We start from the raw sequence: 10,618 nt of genomic DNA on the forward strand, positions 1-10,618 counted from the left end.
TATATATATATATATATATATATATGTATGTATGTATATATGTATATCACATCACAAGCGTTCTACAAATCTCCTGCACATAACACTTAGAATACCCCAAAACCACTACAAAACATCAGAAAGAAATGTTATTATAATAAACTGAAGTTTACTTTTACTCCATGCAGCCTTTGTCTTGATTTTGAGGTAAAACCTGCACATCTTCTGCTGTTCCTTACTCTTCAGCATCACCTGTTGTTGAACGGTTGACAATTTGGTCTTCCAAGACTCGGCATCAGATTTGTCCTTCAATGAACAAACGGACACAAATCAAATACAAATATCATATGGCCTTCACCTTAACCTTAAATCTAACCTTGATCCTAACCTTAACTTCTAACCTTAAACCCAAGTGGTGGACAGCGCAACTTGTGGGCCTGATGGACAGCGCAACTTGTGGGCTTGATTGAAATGCTTTTGGAAGAGTGAATTTTGCTGAAGGAGATTTTACACAAGAATGTGATAAAATTACCACGATGCAATCAACCCCAGTGCATGACTATCAATTTATCTTATCAACCCCTGGGGACATGACAAGTAGAGGGTTTGAATGTTTGAATATCAAAGTTTCTGGTGTTCTACAACCTTAAGGTGTCACCACAAGCAATAAAAATTAGAATGATTTATAAAACAAAAACAAAAATTTAAAAAATAATAAAATATATTTTTTTTAAAAATCAAAAAGTAAAAATCAACATACAATATCATTCAGGAATTGTTTGACTTCCATGTTGTTTGAGAAATTCATCAAGTCTGCAGAATGGTAAATAACTCTGCTGTCACTTTCAGCATAGTCCTTCAGCATAGACCACCTATTTCTTGTGATAGGTCTGTAAAACTCTGTGAAACCCTGTGATTCTTTTGCTGGTAGATTCGTTGTCTCCAAGACATTCCCAGTACGTTGCACATTGTCATCATCATCATCATCATCTTGCATCATTGTCATTAAATTAGGATCATTAAGTTCCACGGTTTTCACATTTCCATCTAACAAACATTGGTCCAATTTCCAATCCTTCCCGGGTTGATATTCATTTGGTGGAACTTTTCTTCTCTGCTCTGATGTCTTTGACTCATCACTCCTGTTCACTTCTTTATTGCAATTAGAACCTCCAACATCAAGCTTATATTGTTGTGGTATATCTTCAACAGATCCTTCTGGGAGCATGAATTTCTGGATATCAACTCCTTCTGCTGTGTCTTCAGCATTTTTGGTACTGGCACCAGATTCAAGGATTGCTTCTATCACTTTCTTGTCTTCCTGAGAGGTGTCAGACAACAGGATCTCTTGGAATTCATGTTTCCCAAAGGAACACTCACCGGATTCAGATCTCTCTAAAAAGTTATCCCTGATGTAAAGCTTGTAACTTAAATCATCTTCAATTTCTTCTTTTGATCCTTGGTTTTCTGGATTGGTATAATCCATTCCTTGATCCAAGCACCTATCTGAAGTCTCCATTAGACCTTGTAGATATTGAATATCTCCTGTTGGTCCAGGATTATCAAACTTTCTGGTGTGAAAAGGATCAGGCTGGAACATACCTTTAGGGTCATCTTCTCCAAAATTTCTCTTAACACCTTCTAGACCACCACTACCACCACTACCTCCACCTCCACCTCCACCTCCACCATCATCACCACCATCACCATTGTCATCATCATCATCAGTATCATAACTCATTGATGTTTCCCTCTTCAACCCGTATTGAAAGATCTTTTGAGGGTTCTCAATCAGTTCCTGCTTCTGAAAAGCCTTCATATTTACAGGATCTGATCTCAGGTACACAACTTCCCCCTGGTCACAACAGACGTCTTCATCATAAGCAAAATTCTTGAGAATACTTATATCTGTAAAATGTTCACAGTTTTCACCTGACAGATTCCTATGTTGCCCGACAGATTCCAAGGAGACGTTTTGTGTGGATTTTGTCTCTCTTGGTTGAGGTTCCATCTTATGGTCTTTGTTTGATGAATGAGTATAAAAATTCCTCTGAGTTTGGTGGCTGGTCATTTCAAGACTATCAAACAGATGCCACTTTCCAGACGATTCCTGGTCTGCCTGCTGGGACAAGTCCTCATTCCACCTGGAGAGAAGAACATACACTTTGATTATTCATACATATTTCAATTTTACATATACACTCACACATACACATACATGTATACACACACACACACATACAAAGAAACACATGTGTACACATGCATACACACATATACAGATACACATACGTGAACAAAACACACACACACACACACAGAAGCTTGTATTCATTTGGCCAATACAACCAAAACTTGTTTACAACTTTCATTTTTGCTCTCAAATCAACTTTTTCATCTGTTTACAAATTTATAGTTTTTTGATAATAAAAACGTTTATAATTTCTGTGTTTTTGTAAATATATATTATTAGTGATAGTTTAGTGCGGTGGTTCCCAACCTTGGGTCTGTGGACCCCTGGTGGTCCACAAAGGTAGTACTGGGGGTCCATGAATTAAATTCAAAATATATATATATATATATATATATATATATATATAGACAGATATATAGACAGATATGTGTGTGTGTGTGTGTATCTGGTGGGGTGTATATATAATATATATAATAATGTATAATAATATATATGTAAAGAGCGCAAAGGCTGTGTTCACACGTAGACTTTGTTCTCTCGTGTTTGTCCATTGCTTACCTTGGTTCCTCCTTCAGGGTTGAGTCTCCATTGATGAGATCAAAGACCGCTTCCAAGCATTGCTGTTCCCACTGTTGTTTAGGATACATTGTGGCAACACTTAACCGGAACTTGTCTTTTGGTAAACCTTTTAAACTACCGATCCCTGCACCTGGTGAACAACAGCATCACAATATCAACAAGAATGTCACCAACAGTGAAAGCAAAAGAAATTAACACACACACACACACACACACACACACACACACATGACATGCATACACATACACACACAACACGTGCACACACAGGCACATGCACACACACACACATGACACATGCACACATCACGGAACCATCTGTGGAGGACCAATATAATCCATAAATTTGACTGTAATACAGGAAGTTGCAAACTTCAGGACAATAACTGTTACACTGAACAGACCAACAGAACACTCTCATATTAGCTCATCATGCATCTACAACATGAGGCTTTTCAACAATGTTGCATCAGACACAACAAAATGTCATTTGGAAGGAAAATACAAGAGGGAGATGGATATTTCATAAAATTCGACACAAAACATAAAAAATTGCTTATAGAAACCATACACAAATCACTATTACAAAGCCAGAATTAATAGACAGAAACTGGTCAGGAGATGGATGGGAAGAGAATGGCTCTGTGGTAGATTAAAGAAGTACTCACTTATTAGAAAACGGTCTGATTCTTCGTTAACAGCTGAATTTGAAGCTGACTTTGGTTGGAGTAAATCCATGATTTTGTAAACCAAGCTCAGTTGCTTGGCAACTATTTTGTCTGCTCTACAATAAGTTCCAAACACTTCTGACATCTTTGATTGGTCCTCTCGGCTGCTGTTCTGCTTTTTCTCACTGATATCAGCTTGCTGCCAAAGTTCAATTTGCCCTCCATTTTCTTTAGCGCCTTGACACTCGTTCCTGGGAGATATGAATGGAGTGGAAATATTTGGAATTCTTTCACACTGGGCACATAATGGAGTTTCTTTTGAACAAGGATTTTTGCTGACTTCTTTAGATTCATCTTTGAATGGAGACCCTTCATAACTGATATTTGGCATGGACCCTTTCAGGCAGGGACACCTAGCCATTCCTGTGATGTCAGCATCTAGAACAGTTTCTTCAGAAATTTGTTTTGCACAGACAGAAGAACGACCTAAGTGTCTTTTAATGCTGCATTCATTCCTTGAACTCATTTTGTACTCATTCTGGGTTTGACAGTCAACCAATGACACAGGAGAAAGAATTTGGTGTGACCTATTGCTTGGATTGTTTTCTCTGTGGATATAAGAACCATTTAGATTCTTTTCACAGCATTCATTGAATTCCTTCCAAGGTTGTTGATGCCCAGCAATATGTCTGCCACAGCTTTGCATCTTCTTGCAGTGGAAACACGTCTTCTGTAAAGAACAAAGAATTCGATCGAGTTGACATTTCAAGCAGTCGACAGCATGGTCAGACGAACCATCACATTCCAAAGCTTTGCCATTGAAATGCAGATCTTCATTGCAGACATTTATGCCACCATTGCAACAGCTCTTCTCACAGACATTGGGCTGGTTCCAGTCATCAAATATTCTCATCACAGAACCATTTTTGTTGTTGTCATTGTTGCTGTTGTCGTCATCATTGTCACTGATGCGTGGATTCACAATTGATGCCACATGAACGTTCTGACTCTCTGTTGCATTTTGTTGATGGTGGACGCCACATGTGGACTCTCTTCTGTCACCTGTTGGAAACTTTTCATTGCTGCAACTACTTCTATTCTTACTGTTGTTGTTGTTGTTGTTGTTTTTCTCATTGATTTCGGAGCTGTTGATTAAGGGGCTATCATTCATCTGTTGCTGGTGGTGTTGCTGAGGAGTCTGTAGCTGGTGGTGAGAATAATGACTATTATGATGATGATGATGATGACAATGATGGAGTCGTTGGTGTTGCTGAAGGTAGTGACATTGATAAAGAAGCTGCTGCTGCTGCTGCTGCTGCTGCTGCTGCTGCTGCTGCTGCTGCTGCTGCTGGTAGCAATCTTCTAATTGGTTTGGTTCATCTTGTTGTTGCTGCTGTTGATGATGATGGTTGTGGTGGTGGTGGTGGTGGTGGTGTTGGTGGTGTGGAGAAGGAAGGAGAGAAGAAGGAGGCGAATGCAGACATCGTTGTTGTTGTTGTTGTTGTTGTTGTTGTTGTTGTTGGTATTCCTCATTCTGACATTGTTTTTGCAGCTTCTGTTCTTGACAATGATTTTGGTGTTGTTGATGCAGCTTTTCTTGTTGTTGTTGTTGTTGGTGGCGTTGGTGGTGGGTGCAGGGGTGGGGAAGATATCGCTGATGTTGCTTTTGTTGTAGTTGATCACTCTGCTGCCAGGAGGTCTTTAAACATTCCCCATTAGCGCCATCAAAGTTCTGTTCTTGAAAATGAAGTTTATGGCCAAGAAACCCATCGAAATTCCTTGAGAGTTCTTCACACTGAGATTGTTGGGGAAACAGGATTTGCTTTTCATCGAGACACAACTGACAGCAACTGCTGCTGCTGTTGCTGCTTGTGTTGCTCTGTAGTTTCAGGGTTTGCTTTGATCTGCCACAGTTGCAAGAATCCACTGCCATTTCCTTCCCGTCATTGTCGGAGCAAGAATATTTCGATTGGTTACTTGTCGGAGTCTCTGAGAAATTTGGTAAAGCAGACGATATGGTGGAAGAAGGAGAAGAAGAAACCGAAATGGAACTAGCAGACTGAGTGCCACATTGAAGGCAAGCCATTGACTGAGGGGACTTGATTTTATTAAAGCCACACCTGGCCACCTCTCCATGATTAGTTTCACAAGCAGGGACCAATGGAGGACCCATTGTCATGGTAAGATTTTGAGCTGGAACCATCACTACGGGCAGCTGCTGGTTGTCATAGGCCAACGCCTGATATTCAGACATCTTCGGTGGCAGAATCGGTTTGCAACTTGTTGTCTTTTGATCTTGGAGTTTGTTCAGAATCATTTCAGCAAGTTGTTCCATATCAAATCTCTGGGACAAACATAAGTCTCCTCTTCCAGCCGCCTCACCTGGTGGAACATTCTCGACTTTGGTTGCTTTTGACTCTAAATAAAAACGAAAAAGAAACTCTAATGATGCTTCCTGCTTCTTTCATCATTTCTTTCTTTCCACTTTGTAACAAATTAACAAATGTACCACAAAAATAGCAACAGAGCAAAATAGCAACATTTCAAAAACATACACATATACATGCATACATACAGGTTCTCTTCTGAATGGTAAGTAAAGAGAGTTTGGAAAATTTTATATGGTTCAGAAATCATATTAAACACAATTTTTTCAAATAAGAATAAGGTGTGTGTGTGTCTCTGTGTTCTACACATATAATCAATCTTACCAAGTGTCTTTTGGGGTCTGGACCCAAATGAGGTCGCCCTAGGGTACCGTTTGGTGTAAACTTGCTCCAGTTGTCTCAGTTTCTCAACAACACGCTGACCTGGGGTAAGAACTGGAGAAGTTGAATGTCTTTTTCTTTGAGAAGTCTCTTGTGATGATGGGGCTTCCAGCATCACACCTGTTTCTTCCTCCTCACCAATGGCAGGGAATCTTTCTGAATTCACGACTATTGGTTTGAAATGAGTAGCCACTGACCTGAAGGCATGGGGGACAGCAAAGTCCACATTTTCGCTGTTGAGGACCTTACTTTGGGGTTTGTCCGGCTGGTTTAACACGAATACAAAGGCTGATTTCTGTGTATCACCTGAACCATTATCAAAGGAAGTATCTTTAACTGATTTGTCAGAGTTAGCATCATTTAGATCTCCATTACTTGCAAAATCTTCTTCAGAGCTGGCGCCATCTTCTTCAATTTTCATCTGAAGTGAAACTCAAATATTAATGATACAAAAAAATGATGCGTTTATCTGTCTACCTATCTCAGCTCCCTATTTCTACAACAACCCCTACCAAGCTATCAAGCTATCTGTCTACCTGTATATTTACCTATTTATCTCGCTGCCTACCTGTCTTTTTTGATGCAACTGTAGCGGGCTGGATGGGATGTGCCATATCAGTTCGATATGATGTAGCCCACCACCAAATGTGACATTTAGATGTAACGCTTGAAGGTTCTCGCGTCAGAGTAACCAGTATACATCGAAGATTCAACACCAAGAAGAAAGAAATATTATTTACATATATTCGTTTGTTTGCCTGACAGGTTGTTAAAGAGACAGTAGCAATTCTAGTGATGGCTTGCTGGTTAGTAGTTGATTGTATAGAAAAAGGTTATCTGTCAGTAGAGAGTGAAAGAGTAAGGAATGCACGGTGTTGACTAGAAAGGAAGAAAGGATAAAGGTGGCATCATCTTTCTTGCAGCCGAGGAAAGTGCTGCTCTTGGTCACGACCGACACAAAAGACTGTGTTGCCCCTTGGTCTCACTGACACAAAAAAGAGCAAGAGATAGGAAATTCTCTGTTACATAGACTATGGTCAGTAATGTAGGTCAAACCCTAAATAAAGGACTGACCTCTCCTTGACCAGCACAGGTCCTAGGGGGTCGAGTGTCTCCTCATCAATCATCTGGTGTAGGGAGGATTCCTGCTCGTTTTGACAAGCAGCAATATATATATATATATATATGTATGTATGTATGTATACTAGCAGCTCTCCTACCCGAACGGATTCATCAAAGCAATATCAAAGTAACTCACTGCCAATTTGTGCCAACATTCTTCATAAAGACTCTGGCAGATATTCTCAGACGTATACATCGCAGTTCTTTCATGGTCTTCGCATTTCTTGGATTTTTGGTGGTCATAGTGGTGGTGGTAGTTTGGAGTGTCCATTGTTGTGGTGGTGGTCATTACAGTCACAGAGTATATTGTTGTTGGTGAAATAGAAGAGAAATAAGACACAATATTGCAGTTTAGCAAATCTTTACAGCAAAACGCATCAGTAGATTAATGGGTGAATTTGTTGGGTGGGGTGAGAAGGAGATGTAAAACTAGAGTGAGACAGAGTTTGTGTGTGTGTGTGTGTGTGTGTGTGTGTAAATATACATATACATACATATAAGAGGGATGACCACTAAGTGGACATCCATTATGCTAGATGTAGACCCCATATGGTCTGACCACTAAGAAAAGATTGTTCTGAAGAATGTATGTAATATAATTTTTATGAATCTTCAGATTTTTCAATTTGCTAGGCCACTGGTTTTAAATTGATATTAATGAAATTAATATTCAATTTTTCACCCTTATTATTTAAATTTATACATACATACATATATAAACATGCCAACATCGGTTGTCAAGAGATGGTGGGGGGACAAACACAGACACAAAGACACACACATAAATATATACATACATATACGACAGGCTTCTCTAAGTTTCTGTCTACCAAATCCACTCACAAGGCTTTGTTTGGCTCGAGGCAATAGCAGAAGACACTTGCCCAAGGTGCCACACAGTGGGACTGAACCCAGAACCATGTGGTTCGGAGGCAAGCTTCTTACCACACAGCCACGCCTGCGCTTATGATAATTTTTTCTTTAATTGGCTCTTTTTTCCCCTTTTTTGATGTGGTCCCCTAAAAAAGATCCAGGTTTGAGATCTGGCCTGTATATTACAAAGGTTAAGAACCACCACCACCTTAGATTGTTTATTAACTGACAATACCTGACACAACTCTTCAAACGACACTGTTTCTTGCGGCTGAGAAAGGGTCATACTGCCAATCAGATCTGTGATGTCATCAGACATATTCAACTCTGCTATTGATGTTGAGCACTTTGATCCACCAGCTCGGCACAGCATCACACCAACACTGCGGACAGCAACGTTCAGCTGAAAGTAAAGGTTTTAACAACATCTGAGAACTTTAGACATTCAAGTAGAATGGATGGGGGAATTCTAAGTCAATGGCTTAGAGGAGGGAGAGTTGCTCTTGTGATTCCATGATGCAGGGCCTAATGTTGACTGGTGGTGGGAGAGGGAGAAAGAAATTATAGCACAGACGTTATTACTTTAGGGGTTGTCTTTAGACTGGTGACCTACTTAGAATGCTTGCAACAGAGTGGTCTCTGTGAAAGGGTCACTTCTTGTTAAACCAAGATACATATTATTTAACTTACTCTAGTGGGATCTGTTAAAAGCATATAATAATAATAATAATAATGATAATAGTAATAATAATAATAATTATAATAATAATAATAATAATAATAATAATAATAATAATAAGACCTACCTGTCAAGACCTACCAAAAACTGAGCAAGTATAAAGATCTTGAAATAGAAATTAGCAAAATGTGCAACTTGAAGACTAAAACAATACCTGTTGTCATAGGTTCCCTGGGAATGATAGAAAAAGGGGCTGATTGCTACCTAGCTCAGATACCAGGAAACACCAAAATGGCAGATATTCAAAAGATAGTGCACATGGGAACTGCCCATATCCTACGCAAAATACTTTCTATGTAATCACAAATTTTAAAACAAACGCATAATTTCCTTATGGTTTCTTAAACATTTCTAGAACAACTCTATGTACAAAAGCCTGCTCCTCATCCTCTTCATTCAATCTAGAGTTACATACTCAGAGTAGTCCTGTCCACTCAGACTATTTTTGCCAATTTCACTCATCTTTCAACAAAATTGCTGGAAGGCACCACTTCCATGTTGACCCACATTTTCCTAATGGACTCAACCAATGGCCAGATCCATCCTACACGTGACAGCAGGGGTTCAAGACAAAACCCACAAGTCAGCAATGCTTGGGCACTGGACAAGAGCAGCAGAGCAGTTTCATTGCTCTGTGCGCATCTCCAGCAGGTACAACTGATGACAAGCGCCAATCTCTTCACGAACATTGGCCAACAGAATCAAACACTATTACCTTCTCGTTGATCGCCGTATCTTTGCTATACTCTTGTGTGATCCTTTGTTGGTCAGTGAACGCCATATGTCCATCTGGCTGCAGCCCAACCATGTCCAGTTCATCATATAACACTGCAAGTAAGACAATATAGTTAGAACAACAACAACAACAATAATAATGATCCTTTCTGCTATAGGCATAAGGCCTGAAATTTTGGCGGAGAGGACTAGTTGATTACATCAACTCCAGTGCATAACTGGTACTTATTTCATCAATCTCAATAGGACAAAGAGCAAAGTCAGCCTCACCAGAATTTGAACTCAGAACGTAAAATGCTGGAAGAATGCTGCCAAGCCTTTTGTCCATTGTGCTAACGACTCTGTTAAAGAAGAAGAATGAAATCGAAACCCAGAACTATGGAGTTGTTACCTGCAATTCTTCACCCGACAATCATCAATGCAAAATGCAGCCTTCCAGCGGGCCAGCCCTGGTCAAACCGTCCAACCCATGCCAGCATGGACAATGGACGTTAAATGATGATGGTGGTGGCAATCAAAAGTGGGAGGAGAGAGTAGGAAAGAAAGAAGGAGAGAGTGAGTTGTAGTGATGGCAGAGGATGAGTGGTACTGGAGAGGGGAAGGGTATGAGAGAGGAGGAGGAGGACTGGTCAGGAAGAGGAGGAGAAGAGGTAGGTGTTAGGTTGCTGAGTGATAGGGGGGCAGGGTGGGTGGAGGAGTAGGAGGAGTTGTAAGGTTAGGGGAGGAGGAACGAATGCTGAATTCCCTGGTTGAGACATAGAGAATCTACTCACCAATGTTTGGGCTATTCTGCAAAGACTGAATAGCTTCTCTGCACAAGGCCCAGATTTCAATCTCATCAAAGTACAATCCACTGACGTCGATGATGTCCTGCAGTGTAATCACCTACAACAAGCAACACAAACACACACATATACATAGACTTATTATATATACATATATATATATATATATATATATA

General features: G+C 39.9%; 1 protein-coding gene across 1 annotated transcript in view; it reads right to left on the reverse strand.

Annotated features, from left to right (window-relative positions):
• Positions 1 to 47: 47 nt before the first annotated feature.
• The window catches only part of LOC106868609 (uncharacterized), a 17,966-nt gene continuing 7,395 nt past the window's right edge, over positions 48 to 10,618 (reverse strand). The window contains exons 5-13 of the mRNA XM_052972612.1: positions 10,431 to 10,542; positions 9,638 to 9,750; positions 8,419 to 8,586; positions 7,447 to 7,533; positions 6,132 to 6,609; positions 3,421 to 5,838; positions 2,732 to 2,882; positions 740 to 2,123; positions 48 to 285 (exon numbers count right to left, since the gene is read on the reverse strand). Of these exons, the coding sequence (XP_052828572.1) occupies positions 106 to 285; positions 740 to 2,123; positions 2,732 to 2,882; positions 3,421 to 5,838; positions 6,132 to 6,609; positions 7,447 to 7,533; positions 8,419 to 8,586; positions 9,638 to 9,750; positions 10,431 to 10,542 (5,091 nt within the window). The 3' untranslated portion in view covers positions 48 to 105. The remainder of the gene's footprint in view (positions 286 to 739; positions 2,124 to 2,731; positions 2,883 to 3,420; positions 5,839 to 6,131; positions 6,610 to 7,446; positions 7,534 to 8,418; positions 8,587 to 9,637; positions 9,751 to 10,430; positions 10,543 to 10,618) is intronic.

This window comes from Octopus bimaculoides, chromosome 14, assembly GCF_001194135.2.
Source record: "Octopus bimaculoides isolate UCB-OBI-ISO-001 chromosome 14, ASM119413v2, whole genome shotgun sequence".
Taxonomy (NCBI): Eukaryota; Metazoa; Mollusca; class Cephalopoda; order Octopoda; family Octopodidae; genus Octopus; species Octopus bimaculoides.